The sequence below is a fragment of the Pomacea canaliculata genome, linkage group LG10 (genome assembly GCF_003073045.1).
Source record: "Pomacea canaliculata isolate SZHN2017 linkage group LG10, ASM307304v1, whole genome shotgun sequence".
Taxonomy (NCBI): domain Eukaryota; kingdom Metazoa; phylum Mollusca; class Gastropoda; order Architaenioglossa; family Ampullariidae; genus Pomacea; species Pomacea canaliculata.
The window spans coordinates 11755492-11776851 of record NC_037599.1 but is presented as its reverse complement, the minus strand read 5'-3'; the positions used below and the strand labels follow the sequence as shown (position 1 = coordinate 11776851).

Here is a 21360-nt window from a genome sequence, read left to right as displayed (position 1 = left end):
GCCACTACCTCGGCCGCATTTCTATTTCCAATATTTTGCAACAAAATTTTCTTGCTCTTTACTCTCTAGCGCGCCATTTAGCGCAAGGCAGTGGATAAATAGCAAGAAAATGGCCTAGTTCTGCTCGTTACTAAGAATTTTAGAAGAGCACTTTTAAATGGTAATAATTTCCCGTGTTGTCTAAAATTTCTTTTCTTCGAGACCCCTAAATATGTGGCTAACTCACATCATTAATTAGCGCCTTTTTTATCGTTAACTTTTTGTCTACCGGACACTGTACATGGACATCATTTACCACGTGCGGTAGGAACAAAATAAGGCAATGTGGCCAATGTGATGATCCACAGTGGAGCAGTCGTCTCAAAAACACATTGTCCTTGAACGCAGAATTTTATGTTTAAGAATGAAAGGGATGAAACTATGAACAGTAACCCAGTGGAAATCCAGTAAAAACATTTTTATATCTCTCCATATTCATAAAAATTTTACGACACGCACGGATACAATAAGATGCATATAAGAGGTATGTCGCTGCATGTTGTATCCTTAGATTGCATATTGTAGATAAGATGACTACATTGGGTGCACATGCACATGCACATTCAATTTTAGTCTGGAAGTCCTCAGCAGCCATTTTTTAGGGGGAGGGGGTCATTTATTTTTTCTTTTTTGACATCTCTTGGTATCTCAGCTGAGCTAACCCTTGTCTAGACCGATGTCACATGCGACATTTCCACCACCACATGACTTCTTCATTAAACTAACTAACTAAAAGGCGAAATCTTTTAGAATAAGAGAAGGACTGTGTTAAAATCTCAACTGAATATTTGTAATTTTTACCGTCTTGCACTGTAGTATTATCGCTCATGGAACTTTGTCCACGATTGTGTCAAAAATGTTGTTCATATCCTGTGAGACATGACACACGAAAATAAGATCGTCGCCGTTTATTTCTATCTGACGCATTGATTTGTTCTTCGGAAATTTCACTTTTGGATTCTCAGTGGTATACACCTTCATGATAGCCAGTGGCGCTGGATGCATTTGAGACCACATGGTTTCTTCTGGTAGCAGCGACAGGTCTCCATTGTCTCCCACAGGCAGGAGTCTTCTATCTGTGGAAGCAGATGGTACCCGGGCGACCAAATGGACATGTTCAGGTTGACGGTGAAGGGAGACGATCTGGTCAGAGGGTTGTCCATGATCTCGCCCAGGTTGCAGTCAACTACGGAGAAAGGCCTGGTCCTGGTTTTATTTGCACTGGACTCCTCCGTCGACTGGTCTGAGGTTGGAGGCCGAATCTCTGGCAGTGCCCTGTGGTTTTCGATGCGTTGTTTCGGCGCAGCAAAACCAGTTTCTTGTCTGTGTTGCTGAACTATTGTCGGCTGTTGGTAGCACGGTGGATGACCATGCCTAGACGATAGGTGAGGGGTTAAATGAGAAGATGACGACCAATGCACTTGCTGTTGCTGATTAAGGTGACTTACTGCGGGGGGATGTCGATACCAGCCTCGCAGTGACACCTGTTGGACGGGCAGAACACAGTTCTGCCTCTGTTGGACGGGCAGAACACAGTACTGCCTCTGCTGGACCGGCAGAACACAGTTGTTCCTCTGTTGGACGGGATTGAAAGAGTTCTCCATCTGTTGGACAGGTGTATAAGCGTATTGCGCGGTGTTTCTCAGCAAAGCTTGCTGCTGGAGCGACACCATACGAAGATCTGTCGCCAACGGTTGTTGGCTTACACGACCGTCCTGTGAAGATAGAGGCCAGTTTGGTTGCAGGACACCTCTGTCATGGTTCATTTCTGCACGCCATTCAGCACCTAACCAGTGTTCGGCCCACAGAGCTCCATTTCTCTTCGTAATCTCTCTTGGAAGAAAATGGGACTGAAACTCCTGTTGTCCTCCTGCACCAGATGACGTGTCCTGGAGTGGCTCTGACTGCTGTCCTCGAACTTCATCAACAGTCACTACCGAAGATTCCGTGGGATCTATAGTTACTTTTCTTGCTGTAGCCTCAGCAGAAACATAAGTCGGCAACGTCTGTTGTGAGTCAGTTATAGTTTCGATACCGGGGCCTGCATATACCCCGACATTTTGCATTATTGCTTGGTTTCTATTTTCATAAAACATCTTCAAGTCGGACGATAGTGTGTGGCGGCTACACTGACCTGCGGCAGGTCTTGTGCCCATGACAATAGAAGCGAGAATGCTCTTTTTTTCTGCACCATGTCCTATGTCTGCATCACTTTTACATTTTGATATTTGCTTCTTATTTTTACTGATTGTTGGCACAGTCTTTTCAGTATTTTCTCTTGAGCATCCTTTAATCAAAGTAAACCTAAAACCACAGTTGGACATTTCAGTCATGACTGCTTCTATTGGAAGCCTAAAGTGTAAAAGGTGCTCAGAAGGTTCGCAAACTTTGCGTGTTTGTTTATTCGGTCTTGCACTACGAAGACTTGCTGATAATTTTTCAGGGTTTTCGCAGAAACCAACCAACTGTTCATTAGCTTTCCTCACATCGTCTTTGAAACCAGGAAGTTCCTTTTTACTCAAGTTCACCAACCGCGAGACCTGCTTGCCTGCGTCCGCAGAAAAGCACTCGCTGCTGCTCTTACAAATTATTCCTCCTTCGTCCGATCCTTTCATCGCTTCATCGCTTCCCACATTGTTACATCGAGCGGAAGCTGACGAGGAGCTCAAGTCTCCACCGTAAGGAGTCTGTGATACACTTTTAGTGTCGTTAACCTTAGCAATGAGCAGTTTCAAAAAGAACAAAAATGATGGCCCATCCTCCTGTTCTTTAGCAGCGATCAGCAATCCCTGTTCAAAACCCTCGCAATTCAGTTTGTGTTTCTCTATCAAAACTTTGATTATGCTGTCGATAGTTTTGATGTGGCATTCTCTGCGTTTATCGGGTGTGGCGCAATTATCGATGTTACTTCTGGTCGTCTTCAACGCCATAATGATTAGCTTGCAAACCCCTTTCTTTTTCTGCCTTCTTTGTTGTAAAGTTGCCAGGAACCACAGAGCTCGTCTGTCCTGGATGATCATCGCGACTTTTCCAATCTGAGGCAGTTTCGAGTTGCCCGTATTTTGAGCAGAAGACTGATCAGTGCAGACCACTTCAAGATGAGCGATAGGCGGCCTCTGCTCATCATACTTGTTCAGGTCATGACCTTTCCCCCGAGTAAAGATCAAAGGTAGAATGACAGCAGAGTGGTCTTTTCCCAACAATCGCGAATCTTCACCGACACTGATGGGACACGAGTTTACTGCTGGTTGACAAGACCGACCTGTAATGACCTCGTTGTCGTTGGTTTCGTTCCAGTCTAAACTTTGCAATGTACTGTCTGCGATATCCAGTGCAGAAGATGTTCTTTGAATGCTTATCTCCTTTTCTGTCATTGTCGTTGTGCAATCTGCTTTTGGGTTTAAAAGATATTTGGTCAGATCTTTCAATAGCCGTTCGGTATTTTTGCTACATAGTCTGTTCACAGCAAACCGAGCTCCAACATGCAGAGCAGCTAGCTCCATGACAGACAAGGTTTTATTCGCCCAGTCGTCAAAAGCCATCATTTCTGGTTTCTTCTCGAAAGGCTGAGGGTGAACATGACTGTCGGGAAGAACTACGGGCACCTCAAGGTCCGAACTGCTTCTACGAAAGGCCCGTAACTTCATAGTCAGGTCTCGATTCTCTCCCTGTTTGTCAACAAAGCTCTGACGTGAATTTCTCTTGAGGGTCAAGGCGTCCCACCTGTTACTTACCAAGTGATGTGAGACCGAACCAGGACGCTTCCAGACACTTTCTTCCACTTTCTTGTGTGTGGTGTGTGAGCGGAGCCTGGAGTGTCCATTGTTGTTGAAGGGGAGCTGTTGTTCACCATCATCTTTGCCTGTGCACAGCCGCTTATCATTTACATAACCCGCAGTGGTCAGCAGGTGTGTCACGGTGGAGTCGAGGGTGTTCGCATCTCTTTGATGACGCTTGACTATTTGAACGATCTGCTCGCCTCCTTGTTTGTTATCGCTCATCCAGCCCCTCGTTCTCTTTGTCCTGGAGTAAGGTGTTTCATCGCTGAAGTTACCTTGGAGACAAACTAAGCGACTTTTCTCGACGGACTGAAAGCGGCTGGCCACTTCCGCTTTACCAAGACCTTCGCTTCCTGGCATTTGAAAGCTCACATTCTCGCTCTGTAAAGCCTGAGAATGTTGTAAGTCCTTGTCGATGTCTTTACTGAACACTTCATCCACAGAGGAGTTTGCAAGCGATTTTTCTCCGTTGCCTCGGTGCACCACTTCGCAATGAACGTTACATAGAAATTCTGCATCCTCACAGCCATGCTGGAAGTGATTTGGTGAGACTAGATGAATCTCATCTGTCGTGGAGGAGTAGCAACCGGTGTCCCGATGCTGAAACACGATCGCTGTCCAGAGCTTCTGGTACTCGTCTTCGAGCTGGTCTGTCCTCTCGTTAAACTTAACACGATTGGATGGGCCGGTCACGTGGCTGTCAAGCGTCTTTACCAAAAGCCTCGAATAGAGCATTTGGTCGAACGCAAACTCGCAATGTTTGTCACAGCTCAATGTGTCTTTGGTGTTGAAAGCTGGGTTGAGATTGACTGCAGCTCCAACTCCAACTCCACTCTCGCTAAGGGAGGCAGCCATGTTACTCCTTTGTCTGCAATCCAAAGATTCAATCATACTTTAGACAGTCTTCGAGTCCGAATATTTTATTTCAAACCATGTTAAGTGTCGTATTCTTCTATTAGCATTGTATTGTCAATGGCTTAAATTGAATAAACGGAGTGCACTAAGCTTAACTACAAAACAATTTGCCAGTCTCGCCAAGCTTTGCAGTAAAACTGACCTACTGACATGCATTCCTTCTGTTCCTCTATTCAGGGCCGTGCTTAGGGGCAGGCGGACGAGGCATCTGCCTAGGGCCCCGCGCTTCAAGGGGCCCCGCGCTTTTGATTGATATGTGACTTTAGATCCCAACTAAAACCGTGTGATCGTGGCGTGAGGGCCCCGCACATGCCCTTTGCCTCGGGCCCCGCGGGGGCTAAGAACTGGCCTGCCTCTATTAGTTCCTTAAATTGTGGAAAGAAAAGGCGTTCGTTAATATTCTACCCTTGCTTACCCCCCAAAAATCACAGTTATAAAAATATCTTTCTAAAAAACATCGTTTAAAATCGTCTGATTATAGAGTAAACAATCTTACAATGAACGGATTAAAAGGTTTTTGGGGTAGGGGTGGGTTTTTTTGTTTGTTTCTTTTTTTTTGCTTTTTGTTTTTTGCTTTTTTTTTACAGACTGGATGAGAAAGACAGTCGGTCCTCATCGCTAGTTGAGTTGTGCCAAGATTTGAGGTGGAGATGTGTCACAAGGTCTCATCATAGCACAGTTTGTAAATGTTTGTGGACGATACGATTGACATTTACACCTGTGAGCAGTCAAATCTTCACTAAACAGCTTTAGCCCCGCCTTTCTAGTCGTGGTGCATCCCTAACACTCATTTGCCACTGAGAAATTAAATGTGATGGGAGAAAAAAAATCTCGACGTCTATGAGCGATGTGTTCGCTCGTGGGCAGGGAGTGGAGGCCGGTGACATGAGCATCAGTAAGATGTGTACAGACCAGCCAATGAACGAAGTCAACAGAGTAATAAACACGTTTTCACTAATGAAACGAGCGATCATTTCCGTGGTTGTGAAACCAAATGTTGACTGTAATAACAGTTCATTGGTTCACAGATACAATGCAACATAATAAATCGCTTGCTGTGACCGATCTTCAAAAGTGGTGACAGTTTTGATACATTGTATTTAAATAAAGAACCTAACGGATCTTCACGGGAAGATGTCAAATCTTATAAAATAATATATAATAATAATCTTATAAAATTACAATGCTAGGCGGCTTGACATCAAAAGCTGTGCAAGCTTATTATAAGCGATACGTTTGGAAAATAACAATTCACTTACTCAGCAGTAACGCTTGACCTGTGACCTGAAACTGTTCCAAACGTTGCGGTTGCTTCTCGTTGTCCAAGACTTTGTCTGCTGGAAACGTGTGGTTTGCCTATGCTAACATCAAACATTCTGTCTGCAGCATGCAGAATGGTACGCACTGCATGGAGTGGTCCCCCTGGTCGCTGGCTACAGAATCTTTCACGTGTTTGTGTGAGTACTGCTTACCGACGGTGTAATGTCTGTACACTTGCACGTGCAAAACGCAGAGGGGGGAGTGGGAAGGGGGAGGTAGCAGGAAAGGATGCATCACCTTTGAACTGCGTCGCCCTTCAACGTGTCCTGGGTGAGCATCCAAATATCAAGTCAGTGTTCTAACTGCGAGTCAGATTGGTTATCTTGAAATATCCCCCCCCCCCATGCCAAAATCCCCCCCCACACCTTTTTCCTTTACATGTACAGATACAGAAACACGTGACATCGCCAAAACCTTCACGCACACACATACGCTCACTCTTCCATTTCAATCACTCATTCACCGCTCAGTCGCTTGTTTTATCTACCTGCAACTGTACAGAGAAAAATATATTTATGCGTGTGCGTGCAGACACATATGGGAATGCATAGCTTGTCAATTTTACAAAAGAATCCACGCAGCAAGAATATATTCATTCCATTTGATCAGTCAAATGTCAGTAAGCTATAATTTATATTTATAAATGTCTGGAAAACTAAAGAAACTAAAGATGGAAGGCCACATTCATGGATTGCCATAAACGCGATGCAAATAAAGAGATGACTTTTTAAAATAAACTTGAGAATTAAAGAGACAAAGAAGGAGAAAACTATTGCTCGGGGCCGGTGTATGAAACATGGGAAAGCGAGCAGTGCAAAGGTCAACAACAGCCTCCCGCTGTTGTCGGTAATGGTGTCGCCCTCGTGTACACGAGACGCTCGATCATCTTTGATGATGTCTATGGTGGGGGTTTTTCAAGCTTTTAATGGGGGAGATGAGAACAGCACACGTTTCCCGTGCGGCCGATTCCTTCGTGTTATTTTAGTTTTTCGAGTTGTTATTTAGATTCGCCAACTTTATATTTTATGATGAGTCGACTCGTGGTCAAACTCCTCTGTCAACTTGTTAGTCTGACGTGTCCACTTTTGTTAGTTAAATAGTTTAGTGTGTAGGCTTACTTCATGATAACACACATGAGATGCAGTGTCCGTTAGATCGACAGAGGCCAGCATGTGTGTAACACGCCCTATAGGATTGTACAGGATAGCTAACACGTAGCTATGTAACAGCATTTTATGAGGTCAACATGCACGCAAGGCGACCGCATTCCACGGACGTGTATAAGTGGATTGCTGTCTGCCAAAACCAACGCTCGACGAGCCTAAACAATGAATATGACTAAACCGGAAGCTTCGCACACATCTGCCTCGTTTTATCAGTTAACTGGGGAAAAAATCAGTCCAGTAATACGTGGATTACGTCATCATCCGTGGATGGCATGAAACGAAAGTCAATATTGAATTCTCTCTCTAAACCACAGACACAACAATTCCACTTGTTGTTCCAAGCGATTTTCAGATAAGCTTACTATCTAAGATATTTTCCTATAAACAGCAATATATTAAATAATAATATAAAATAATTCCTATAAATAATTGTGATGATCTTCCCATGTACTTAAATTGCATTTATTTTCGCAAGACCACTGAGGTCCACAAAACCTTTTTAAAAATTCATCGAGAATGATTATCCGGTCCATTTGTCCCAGATTTCATCTGATCCAGGTTATTTTAGTCTAAATATTTCCATTTATCATTAATAATAAAAAGTAACCAACCAATACAAGCTTTTGCCTAAAAAAATTATCTCACAAACGTTAATTGTATTTAAAGTATTTTAGAAAGCATTATTTTGCTAGAATAGCATCTCTGTTTTAGAAACTTTGCATACTAATTAATATACTAGAAGCATTTTAATATTTCGCAGTTCCAGCAAGGGGATCACTCGCAGCTGACATCGAACCGTCAAATTTCGCAGTTACTGGCCTTTTACTGTTTATTTTGTCGCCTCGCCGCCTTCCGTCGTTCACCTGCGCCAGCATCGAGGAGGCAGACATGACAGCCTGACTGACAAGCTGTGACATAAAATGTAGATTCGTCTCCGACCACTTAAATACTCTTAATGCAACAAACTGGCAATCACAAAGTTTCCTTCTTTAGACATTATTTTTCTCTGCATATTTACCTATTACCTATTAGTATTCTGTCGGTCTATTTACCTATTACCTGTTAGTATTCTGTCGGTCTGTCTGTCTCTTTAATCGTTCGTTTGCTCTGTATGTGAACTACGTTGCTGAATGTTGGTCTTCGGCTTCTTTTTAGTCTGGAAGAGATGTACTTGAAATTATCTGATCACTCTTCTCTCAATTTAGCATAGTTCTAATTTTTTTTTATTCGTACGTGTTGCTTTCGATTTAGTGTCTTATTGAATTTCTGTACATTTTATGTCAAGGTTGAATTAATGAAGCCTGCTGTCAAGAGTTACAAAATATTACAAAAATGACTTTTCCATTTGTACCTTGCTAAATCATTAACTCTCCACAGTAATTTTTTTTAATGAAAATATGATGCGTCAAGCTGTCAGCTTTCTAAATGATATTATTGATAACGTAATGCGTGTAATTTACAAACTGCTTTAATAAGTAATATTTTTCTTGGTTGGTTTACCTGGAGAATCTTCCCCTGTACCTGTAAATGCCCCCCCTGAGGCAGTATCCGGCACTGTTTTGACGTGTGATCCATCAAAGACTTGATCATCCTGCCTGCCACACACACAACCACACACACACCAAGCGCACACTAAACACACACACACAGACACACACAGACACACACACTGAGTGTGGGTCATATGAGATGGATTTCTTCCTTTGGCTCTACCGCTACGTCACCCTGTAATGTGCCCAGTCACGTGTCAGTCACATCTCTGCAGTCGCACTGATGCCATCGTCTAGTTGACTACTACACTTTGCTGTTTCAGGTATGTTTCAGACTGACAGGATTGGCTGCTTCTCAGTACATTTTCCTCCTGTTTTGTTCTGATTTAACACTTTTATATTTCGTATTCTGCACGAGGGTGCGGTCATTGAGTGCAGTAAAAACGTAGCTTTTCTCTATCTTTTTTTTCTTCTTCTTTTCTTTTGTGGTTCAGTTTCTACAAATTTTAGTGTTTCTTTGATTTGGTAATTTTCGATCGTACTGACATTTGTAATGAATGATGCATACATGTATGTTTACATATTTGTTTTAACGTAGTTAAAATTCCCAGTTTTGTCGCAAAATTAAGAAAGACGTGTGTACAGGCATACAGCTTGCACATATGTCTTTCTTACTTTCGCGATGAAGGTAATCTGAAAAATCATCATTTATTTGTAATGGAATAAACACACGCGCATGCACACACACGTACGTGTGATTGGTACTGAAATAGTTTAAGAATTTAAAAATTTTAATATGCTTCGATGTGCTTAAATTAAATAATTGTATACATATTCATAAATAAATATCTCAAGCCTTCCTCTCCCACCGAGCTTTCTCTAATTTAATTGACATCCATACTTTCATTGGAGAGACTTGTCAGTCCCCAAAAAGTTCGATCCGATCACATAATGTGATCGGAAGTCGTCGATCGTCGTCATCAATTGAATAAAGGACAGGTAATTTTACATATCAAGCTAAATGCACTAGGTTTGGGGAGCAATTTATAAAATTATAATAAATACTTTTTCACAAAGTGAAGCTAAGTTTAACTGCAATATACTTTACAAATTATAAATTAATGTTTTATATCAAGTATTTTTCTTAAAATATTTTGTATTTTTTAGAAACTTTTAAAATTCAGTTTACATTTGGTACCGTTTCCTCGGATACGAAAGATAACTCTTGTATTGCAGTACTTATGTTTTCGTATTTATTTCCCTTTATTTGTCAGCCACCTCCAGGTTAATTTTATGTCCAGTGACCACTCACTGTGTAGTCACATTTTTGCGCACAAACCTTCAGTGTTTTTTCTTTCCGTCTCACTCTAATTCCTAAGTAAGAAATTAGTCATTCTATATCTCACTAATTAAAATCTTTTTTTATCATGAGCTTGACATAGATGTGCTTCGATATATAGCAATATGGTTGTTATTGCCTAGTTATGGGGGCAAACAGACAAATGGATTCTCACGCGCACGCGCACCCTCTACAAAGATTTTCTTCCCGAACACTTAATACTTTTGCCCAAGATTATTTACTGAGAAATATTTGAATGCTCGATTACAATTCAGTGTTACAATTCATTGAATTGATTTTTTAATTCTTATAGGTGCCACAGATTTACCCAACAAATGAACATCTTAAAGAAAAAATGGCTGGTCTTAAGCATGCTTGTGTGTGTCTACCTGGCCGAAATTGGACACTGTTATAGCGGAGGTGCACCAGAAGTCGCTTGCAGTTCTTTGATTCCGGGTCACGGGGTGGGGGCCCAAACCTCGCCTTCGCCCTACATTTTACAGGTGGATCCGGAGTTTACACCTGGAAAGAAAATCACAGGTACGTACGCTGATCTGCTGTGTTGCGGTTGTAACGTTACGTTGCTGCGTTAAGATGCATTATGTTATGGTACAGTATCAGTACAGTGTATTTCTCCGGTTGTCCGACAGTCACTATAGCTGGAAGGACAGAAGGCACAGCGTTTAAAGGCTTCATGGTGACAGCCTACTCCCAGGGCTTTACAGTGGGATCCATTGCCATCACTGATGCAGAGAACTCGCAGACACGATGCAATGTAAGTTTATGCAGCTGTGGATTGTATAATCGGTATCTAATGGTTCAACTATAAGACACAGTACAACATTATGCTATAATTATAGATATCACCTGCTACAGGTAAGATGATGATACACGCGTACGTATTCACATGAGCGGTGAGGTAGGTGAATGCTTATTGAATTATGAGCTATGCATAGTTTAAACACTGTTTATTCAATCTCGTGTGACATACAATTCTCTCCAAAGGGGCTCACTGTCAGCCACAAGGGCGCATCGCCGAGAACCAAGGTGTCGTTTGACTGGGTGGCTCCTAATGATATTGAAGCCGGCACAGAAGTCAGCTTCACGTAAGTAGTTTGAGAGGCAAGGGGACTAATAGCGAATATTCAGGAGAAAATTTATTGCGAGTAACGATCACACTTCTGTAACCCACTTTAAGTCCCTTTGTGATATGAACACTACTCGGTGTTTTCACTATGATTTGCTAACTAAAGTGCCAGATTAGAAATTCTAACAAGCAGTTATACATGGAAATCCCTTTAATTGCGTGCCTGAACACTAGAGAGGAAATCTCGAAACTTTCATCAGAGAGATGATGATGATGATGATGTAGTTTTATAGCGCGCCAGTATCCGCATCACAAAGATGCGCTCAATGCGCGGTGATCCCAGCATCCACCAAACTGCAGGTCAAATGAAAACTTCAAAAAAGTTTAAACAAGTGAGTCTTCAGATTTTTCTTGAAAGATCCAATACTATCAGACTCCTTGGTCGAGAGGGGAAGCGAGTTCCACAAAAGCGGGGCTACATTGGAGAAGGATCTGAAACCCGCAGTCTTCTTATTAGCATTCCCTGACTGAACACTCGGTCGTTCAAGTCTGAAGTGTGCTGCTGAACGAAGGTTCCGCTGGGGTTGGTAACAGCGAATGAGTTCTTGCAGATAGGCAGGCGCAAGGTCGTGAAGACAGCCATAGGTTAAGGTTAACAATTTATGCTCTATTCGCTTCTCCACAGGAAGCCAATGTAGGTCACGAAGTACAGGAGTAATATGGTCAGTTGTTTTCTTTCCTGCCACTATCCTCGCAGCCGTATTCTGCACTCGCTGTAGCCTCGACAACTCGCTCTTTGAAATCCCCCAGAGGCAGCTGTTGGCATAGTCTAATGTAGAACCGATGAGGGACACAGCAACTGCATTTGCAGTCTTCTTATTAAGACTGGGTCGGAGTCGTCCAAGAGTGCGGATATGGAAATAACATGCCTTGACTACAGAACTGACATGATCAGACATAGTTAGAAGATTGTCAACATAGAGTCCAAGGTTCCGTACGGAGCTGGAGAGAGGAATTCTAGCTTGACCCACTTGGATGGAGTCTAGAGAGACTTTACTAAGGCTAAGCTTGGAACCACATAGCATCGCCTCTGTCTTCTCATCATTAAGCTTGAGTTTATTCCTCAGCATCCATGACTTGACCTCTAAGCAACAATCTTCTACAGCACAAACTGCCTCACGCACCGCCTCACTGTCAGTACTAAATGAAAAATAGAGTTCAGTGTCATCTGCAAACATCTTACGGTTCACATTATGCTTCTCAATGAGAGGACCAAGCTGAGATGTGTAAATAGAAAATAGAACCGGGCCCAAAACAGAGCCCTGCGGGACACCGCACAGCAGTGGAACTGTCACTGAAGAAGCTTGATTGACCATCACCCTTTGTGTGCGATCACTGAGGTAGGAATGGAACCACTGCAAGGCGGAACCACCAATGCCCACCTCCATTTGGAGACGAGTCAGTAGAGTGGAGTGATCAATGACATCGAAGGCCGCACTCAGGTCAAGGAGGACCACAAGAGTCACTTTCCCTGCATCCGCACTACACAGAAGATCGTTCATAAGACGCAGAAGGGCTGTCTCACAGCTGTGCTTGGGTCTGTACGCCGACTGGAATTTATCCAATAAGCTGTAGCGGTCCAGGTGGAATGTCAACTGCTGAGCAACGACACGCTCCACAAGTTTCGAAACAAAAGGCAAATTCGAAACAGGTCTATAGTTTTTACACAAGCTAGGGTCCAAGTTGTGCTTCTTTAAGATAGGCTTGATCACAGCTGTTTTAAATTGTCTGGGTACAGAGGCAGAGAAAAGGCTAGCATTGACTATGCGAACTAGTACAGGAAGTAGAATGTCAAGGTGCTGGAGAAGAGAGTGTGTGTGTGTGCGCGCGCGCGTGCAAAGGTGGATTCCTGCACGTATGCTTGTGTGTGTTCATCTATTTTATTAATTTATTTATTTGTTTGCTCTACCAGCGGAACTGTTGTGAAGGACAGAGAGACGTTCTGGACGAAAATAACATCAAACATCACTAAAGCTACCGCCACGACAGCATCAGCCACTAACGTCGCCAGCAACGTCGCAAACAACGTCCCTCCCAAGAATGATCCCTCGCTCCTGGGGTCCGGAGGAGGGGTGGGTAAAGGGCAGCCGACAGCCCAGGAATAAGCTGAGAAATGCTGTTGTTTTACAGTACAAGATAAAATATACAATGGGCTGGAAATGTTTATCTGGGTAGTTCATTAATAACGACCCATAATGAAGGCCATAGAAAAGGTTTCCGGTAATCCGAACAGTTTTTCTTAAATTTATCTTGTATTGTTTCTTCAATTTTTAAAGGGTTAGGGAAATACAAAATATTGAAAATTGCATTTTTTACTAAGTATGATCTGCTGATAAGTAGTGAAGGTTCTGTACTAAAATGATATAATGAGAGGAAAAGGACTTATTAGTTGTGCAACTTTAGTGAATTAAGAGTTGTCGAAAGTGTTGATAACCAGGCCAGAAACACAGACATGGTCACACACATACACTAGAGAGAACATCTTGTTAAGTTAGCATTTAATTGTGCTAATCTTCATACACAATTGAGAACTTTTCCATTTTAAACAACTCTGATGGAAAGAGAGCTGCATAAATGGCACGGAATGCAACTGCGAGAGACACTTGCGAAACAGATTGTTTCCCTGGAGGATTTTTCTTCAAGGGCATAAAGTATTCTCGATAATTATTATCTATTACTGGGTGATGGTGTTAGCAATAGGACGATAGTGTAGTAGACTGTCTTACTGTACTTAATTGTGCTAACACTTTTCCTATAGCCATCCGGGTTTCTGCCGGCTGACCCCAAGTGCGGGGTATCCAAAGCATGCCTGCATCGATGCACGAAGAACAAATGTGAATTCATCGTCAGCTGGAAAGACATGGGAAATACCTTAAGCATGGAAATGGCTTTCCGACTCCCAGGCTCTCAGGAATACTGGATAGCGGTTGGCTTTTCCAGGGATCAAAAAATGGTAGGTGTACTTTGCTGTTTTTTGCATCCTCTGATGGAAATCAACTTTTGTCAAGAGACGGTAGCTCAGTTTCTTTCTTTTTTTTTAACACAATGTTTGTAACATTTTGTGAACAATTCAAGTTTATTTCAAACTAGCAAGATTTTTGTGTACTCTACTTTACATAAGAGATTTTCAAATTTGCAATCAGACTGCGAATTTGTGGTAAAAGGGACTGCAAACCGCTAAATCAAGGGTTTTTTTTTTTAAATGATGCGTATTTATCCGTTTTTTTGTTGTTTTGTATATATAAATATCTCTTCAATGGAGAAAAAAATTTGACAAATTTAATCTCTCTCGCCACCACCTTTTCGCTGACCCCTTATTCCAACTTTTATGCATCTTGACAAATTCAGGGTGATGATAGTGTCACAGAGTGCATCATGCGAGACAGCAGGGTGGAAGTCTATCAGTCATTCAACGATGGGGACAACAACAATTATTTGGATAACGTGAGTTCTCTTTTCTAAACTCTATCTGCCCTCTCTCTCTCCTCAACCGGCTTTCTCTCTCCCTTTAGTTTTAAAGGGGTGAGGTACGGGGTTTTTTTTTCCCCCTTTTTTTTTTCCTAGTTCAGATTACTGAGATCTAATAATAATCGCAGCGTCTATAAACATTAAACAGGTGACACCTGATTCATCATGGGTGTCAGTTAAAACTAAGTTGCCAGAAGACTTCACCACGACGAGCTTTCATTGCAGAAAAGAGCGGGCTTATCAGAAGTGAAGGGTAATGTGGAAGATGGAGTGTTGTACTGCAGTTTCCTTCGCGCAAAGACCTATCCACACGACCCTCGAGTCTTTGACCTCAATGAGGACTATTACCTGTTTGTTGCAACTGGAGAGGCTTTTTCTGGTGTGTAAAAAAATTTGGGGCTTATTTGATAAATATATAAACAAACAAACACTTGAGATACAACTGTGGTTTGTGGCAATTGTATCTTTTATTTTAAAATGTGCCCATGTCTATTTGGCTTAATATTGGCTGACGCAATATTCGGTGCACATCCCAGTGAGACAGAATTGGTTGTTACTCCTATTTCTGCTTCGATTATGGAGATTTTAAAATGCCTTTAAAACTAACACTCGATGTTGTTTAAACTTGCCTTTATATATATTTTAGTGCTGTAAGTGTACTCTGTTACTTGACAATTCAGTAAAACTGCCGTGGCTTAACGATGACAAAAACAGTATTTCTTATTGCTCCAGTCCCTGGCTGATTGATTGATTGATTGATTGATTGATTGATTGATTGATTGATTGATTGATTGATTGATTTTGCAGGTAACAAACTTCCTCATGCTCATGATGTGTCTCCGCTTACGAGTGAACGTAAAATTGACCTGCAAATCCTTGAGAATCTAGCGGGTGGACAGGTACCCTCATCGGTGCTCGTGAAGATCCACGGTAATCTGGCACCACATCCCACTATCCCACCCCTTTAAATAAGACATTGATTGCGCTCTGGGCAATAATAAGGATATGTTAGTGACTAGAGCAGCGGTTCTCAACCTTTTACATGTGGCGACCCCCCTGACGAACACCGGTACGTCCGCGACCCCCCTTAGCCAGCTAGGTCGGTGGAAGAGCGGGGGGGGGGGGAGCCTTAGCTAACCTCGAACGCCGCGTCGAGGAAATCAACAACGGAAGAACAAAGTTCGTATCTGCAAGAAGTATAACTGTTAATGAAATTTTACTAAAGCAAATTCTGTGGTGCTAATAAATATTATTTTATTGGACACTCGCTTTGATTAATGAGAAGGTTGAGCCTGCTTGCTGTTGCATAGAGAAGCGAACCTGTGTGCGATGTTCGTACCCACTGCTATTCGCAGCTCAGCCTCTGAGTCCACACGATTTCTGTATAGAGACTTCAGTGCTGCCAATGCTGAAAATCCTTGCTCACACATATATGAAGTTGAAAATGTTAGAAGAACTTTCATTGCTTTCTCAGAAAGGAGAGGATATTCACCGTTGATGCTAATCCAGAATGTTGGCACTGGTGTTGTTTGGAAGACCATTTTCAGGGATTGGTCACTCGAAAGGTCGATGAGCTGCTCTTCTTCTTGCGTGGACAACCCGCTTGTGCTAGGATCAGCCAGAAATGAATTACGAATCCAATCGTATTTAGTCACATCAATTTCAGCGAAATAATGCTGAAACCTTTCTTGCAGTCCGTTTAGATGGGCAATAATTACATTCTTCACCTGATCAAGATTCAAGTTAACGTCAGCCTTGCACTTACACAAGCACGGAAACATGTCAAAAATATTTTCTTGGAGTATCTTCTGCGTCCACAACGAAATGTTTCGGACGAAAGCATTCATCTTGTCAGTTGTTTGTAATATGGTGGTGTCCTTCCCTTGTCTGGTCATGGCCTTCTGTCAGGGACCTATAGAGTACTAGGACTGAGCACGTGCGAATGAAAGGGTGTGAATGATGGACGTTTCCTGAATGCGTGCCTTTTAGATGTTTTAAAAAAAAGAGAGGTGTGACTGGAGAGGGAGAGGGGAGTCAGCGATGAGAGATTGGGGAAGAGAGAGGGCAAAAGGTGAGAGGAGGGAGATTGGAGGGTTAATTGTTGAGAGGGGGATTGTGTTTTGAGTTTTGGAAGTGAGAAGTGACTGCATTGCGGAGACAGTGTACTTGAATAGGGAGAAGAGATTTGGAGTTTGATCGCCCTCACCATTCGGTTACACAATGTAAACTAATTTCACTAATACCAGTATAAGAAACTTTTTAAAAAAATGACCACCTTCGCGACCCCCTTGTAGGCACGTCGCGACCCCCCAGGGGGTTACGCCCCACAGGTTGAGAACCGCTGGACTACAGAGTAATAAAGACAAGAGTTGCCCGAACTTGCCAAAGTAAATGAGAAGGGGGTTTACAGTCGTATTATTCCAGCCAACCCGCCACCCCGTCTTGCTTCGGGTATTCTCCCCCCAGTCCGCTCATGTTCTTACAGACCATAAGAGAGTAGGAGCAGGCAGTAGCTGGGGAAGTATGAGGTTTTGCGGTGGAAGAAACTTAAAAACATGAACTCACCGTGGTTAGCGGTGGAAGGAACCTAAAAACATGAACTCTCCGTGTTCTCCACGAGACGATAGAAGCAAAAGACTCAGACCTCCACAGCAACCCCCCTTCTCCTACATTTGTAAGGTCGTCAGGAATACTGTACGATTGTTGTCGCTTGTCTTGTCCAGATTCATACTGATTGTTGTTACTTGTATTGTTCACAGCTATACTGATGATTATTTCGTGGCTTCTTTTGACAAGTTTCGGCGTAATGACAGCAAAGTATGGCAAGCCGTTGTGGCCCAAATTTTCTCCATGTGGTACAAACATTTGGTTCCATGTGAGTGGGCGTCATACGTTTAACTTTACGTTTTCTCTTAACTAAAATAGTGAATATCATTCTCTCTCTCTTGTAAACGACTAAAGTGTATCATGTCTATCTCTTTTCTATATATAGCAGTACCATAGTTCGTGACATTTATCGGAAGCTAGTTGAAAACGAATTTCAAACCAGTTACATCTCCGACAATTAGTTCGCTACTCATAATGAAAATAATTACTCCCTTATACGCACTAATAATTATACTCACTAGCTGTACTTGCTGCTTAAAGACTTCTTTGTACTTTAAAAATTTTAGTTTCTAAGATTTTATTTTCAACTCTCTTAGAATGATTTTTCCACAAACGCTGCTGTTTTCATGTTTCAAAGGGAACTATTACTGATGTCTCTGACATTAAATTATACTTACATATTGTACTACAATGCCATGCATGTTCACTGAAAGTTTGCGATGGATTCTGTGGTTTTTGTTCTTTCTTTTTTTTGTGTGTAGATTCATCGGACGACCATGTTCTTAACGGTCATCCTAAGTGTCGCTGGCCTCGTTGTGATATTTGTTGACAGTGAAGGCTACAGTCGCGTATGTATAGACATTTTGTTCTGCATCATCATAGACTGTTTGCCTTTTCATGACGACGATGATGATGATTGTTGTCAACTGATATTGCGATGTTTAGAATTTATTCCTAGTGACTATGATTATCTTATATGTCTCAGAAAATTTAAACCTACTGAGATATGGTGATATTAATCAAGAAAAGACGAAATAACGGTAAAAAACCTACAAATCCAGTAGTTATCATTTCACAAAAGCAGTAATTTCTATAGTGATAACCTCTATTACTCCTGGGACAAGTTGATGAAATATGATGATAGTCAGAAGATGTCGCAGGAAACATTGAGCTTCATCCTGACTGCTAACATTGTTCTCTGACTGAGGGCTGTAAAGTGTCAGCCTGCTGTCTAGCCACCAAGCTGCCATTACTGTTTACAAACTGTGTTTTCTCTAGATTCCTCACGTCGTCGGTAAAGCATACTGGCCGATACACCCACCTCTTGGATTGCTCGTCATGGTCCTGACTATCATCAACGTAAGTTCACCAACGAATGATCACGATACTGCTATATTATCGTCGTCTTGGAAGAAACTTTGGTTCTCTTTCGGTTAAATTCGTATAATTCACCTAGTAATTTATGAAAATATATAGATATATAATTATAAACCCCATTTTCACTTTCTTAAGTTACTGAAAGTAAAGATATCAGTATGGTTTTGTTTTGTTATGTAAACAGTACTGAGGTATTTAAGACTGAAGGTAATCAGCTGTCGTTGTCTCGTCATCTTAGAAGAAGCAAGTTGTGAGAGTTGTGTGTGTGTGTGTGCGTGCGCGCGCGCATGTATATAAATGTTTTATGGAGAGGAGGATAAAATATTATAAATAATGTTTTGCTTCTTCATGCTTGCAGCCTGTCATGGCACTTTTCCGTCCTTCTCCGGAAAATGCAAACCGTTACATTTTCAACTGGTCGCACTGGGGTGTCGGGGTCATGGCCTGGTTCTTGGCATGTACGTCATGTCTCTCATATATTGGGATGATGGGGGGGATGATTTGTTGTTTTCTTCCTCCCCCCCCCCGGCCTCTCTCTCTATATATATATAGCGCAAACTACATATATAGTTGAAGCAAATAAAATTTCAACAGACACACGCTAAAAGCTGACTGCACAGGGTTGTACTTTAGTTTGTAATTTAAGCAGGGGAGTTAGCTATCGTTGTACCCGAGCTAAGTGCATTAAACCGAGGGTCTTCTCGCATGTACTTAAGACAAACGAAACAAAAATAGATATTACCTTATTGTTTGTTTTACCTTTTTTTAACATTTTCTCGGACAGCAATTGAAGTATTCATTGGCCTTGACCTCGAGAAAGCACATGCCCCGAATGAATCCATCTACATCTTGCTGGCTTGGGGGGTCTACCATATCATCGTTGTCGTCGTCTTGGAAGTTTTGCCGCGTCCCTTGGCTCAGTGTTATACTACGCTGGCTGAGAACACCACTAGTATATCCTAAAAATCTCTTCATACTATTTAGAAGAAAGTGAAAGATGTTTTGATGATGATATTGATAATGATGATTGTCATGGTGATAACAGCCATGATTATAACATAATTATTATAACTGGTTACGGCTTTTTGAACAACTCATTTTAAAAAGTGTTTATCGAAATATACATTTCACCTAAAAAAAAAAAAATAGGCTTTAGTTATAAACGGTCTGAATAAATATGGTGTTGTTGCACGGACGATGACAAGGCTGTTTATAAATTTGCCAGTGCAAAGTCGTGTGTGAATCTGTCGCTTGTGTCATGGCAGGGAAAGGCCGGAGCTACAACCTGGAAAGGGTGCGCACTGCTGATGGAACATACGCAGACAACGGTGCCAATGAGCAAGCCAAACCGCCTGCAGACTCTGCCGAGACCAAGATCCCTGTTGGAAGCTCCAAACAACCTACTGGTGATGTAAGTTACAGTCAACACCCCGTTTTGTCTTTTCGATCTTTCTTCAGAAAGTTCAAGATACAGAAAAACACAGAATATATATTTTACCTCCCCTTCTCCTCTTGCTGAGTTATCTGATAACTATTCCTATCCTCAAATTTACATAGTTTTCCTCCTTTTATCTTTCTTTTATTTAAAGTAAACAAGAGGTTTTTCAATAACATGATCCATGTGGACCATTCCCCTTTATCCTAGGCAGTTATCTTTCTCTAGAGGAAATTATATTTTTGTCTGTAAACAGGAGCTGAAAGTCAGACGAGTTATCCTTGTCTTCCATTACGGAGTGGTAACGATCTTCACCCTCATAATTCTGCTGGTGACCTTCTTATACATGCCACCAATGCCGGAAGCTGCATGACCAGCTCCCTTCTACAAATTCTGGACGCCGTGGAGAGAACAAGAAGCAGTCGAAACAGCGATCAAAACAGCGAACAACACAAATTAAATGTGTTATCATACCTATCTGCAAGGATCGGCCGGCGAAAGCAGGGAGGGTGGTCAGAAAAACAATAGCATGACTTAATTTTTTAAAATTTTCTTTGGCTGTCCTTTGCATCTGCCTTTGTTCATATTTTCTTAAAATTTGAGCACTGAGTCTTAATATTTTCCTGCATTTATGGAAACAGTTCTTGTTAGGAGCTTATGAAGGTAGAGGGACATTTTCCTTGATTTGGTTTCGCTTATTTGAATAATCACATGTGTCATTTTCACTTGGATGTGGGAATACTTATCACTAAAATAATTCGCTACCTGTTCCATACAAAGCTTAAATCTTAACCTTTAAGTGCTTGCCGACGCAAACGAGGATAGTTGCCATCAGGATGGATCCTACAGTTCACTCAATTCTTAGAAACGTACTTTCAATCAATGCTGCTTATCTGAATAAATTGCAGATTGCTGAGATTTTTCTTCTTCTTTCGTGCAAAATAGCACAAAAAAAATCAAATTACTTCATAATGTATGATACTACTGATCGACGGAATCACAATTAGTTACACAACAATAATAAATGGGATTAAAACAATGGAATCAGCAACTGAAACGCTTGTGACGTTTTAAAATTCTATAATGTTTCGACAACAATTTTCTTGGCAAGCATCATATACCCTGTTCATACCGATTAAAAAAAGTTACTTTCATAACTCGATCTTTTTGAATTTGATTTGTCTGTATGTATATTTGTGAAAAGAGAGCGAAAGAGACAATCACAATGATACTTCTTTACTAACGAGGGTGGTAGTATAAGCAAATCGTCATTTGTCC

The 21360-nt window shown here is 41.7% G+C and overlaps 2 protein-coding genes across 3 annotated transcripts; one reads left to right on the top strand and one right to left on the bottom strand.

Annotated features, from left to right (window-relative positions):
* Positions 1-901: 901 nt before the first annotated feature.
* Positions 902-3213, bottom strand: LOC112574062. Its single transcript, XM_025254885.1, has 2 exons — positions 1576-3213; positions 902-1545 (listed from the first exon to the last, which is right to left on the bottom strand). The coding sequence occupies exons 1-2, from the start codon at positions 3057-3059 to the stop codon at positions 1017-1019; spliced, it is 2013 nt and encodes a 670-aa protein (XP_025110670.1). The 5' UTR covers positions 3060-3213; the 3' UTR covers positions 902-1016.
* Positions 3214-8855: 5642 nt separating this feature from the next.
* Positions 8856-21244, top strand: LOC112574421 (putative ferric-chelate reductase 1). 2 transcript variants are annotated; one of them, XM_025255491.1, is made up of 16 exons: positions 8856-9032; positions 10362-10588; positions 10699-10823; positions 11054-11154; positions 13108-13267; positions 13954-14148; positions 14544-14639; positions 14889-15042; positions 15471-15593; positions 17423-17538; positions 18032-18118; positions 18549-18629; positions 19006-19105; positions 19432-19599; positions 19913-20058; positions 20339-21244. In XM_025255491.1, exons 2-16 carry the CDS (start codon positions 10384-10386, stop codon positions 20453-20455), a joined length of 1974 nt encoding a protein of 657 aa, XP_025111276.1. In that variant the 5' UTR covers positions 8856-9032; positions 10362-10383; the 3' UTR covers positions 20456-21244. The 2 variants fall into 2 exon arrangements, with proteins under 2 accessions (XP_025111276.1, XP_025111277.1); XM_025255492.1 differs by lacking the exon at positions 8856-9032 and adding an exon at positions 9599-9708.
* Positions 21245-21360: the final 116 nt, after the last annotated feature.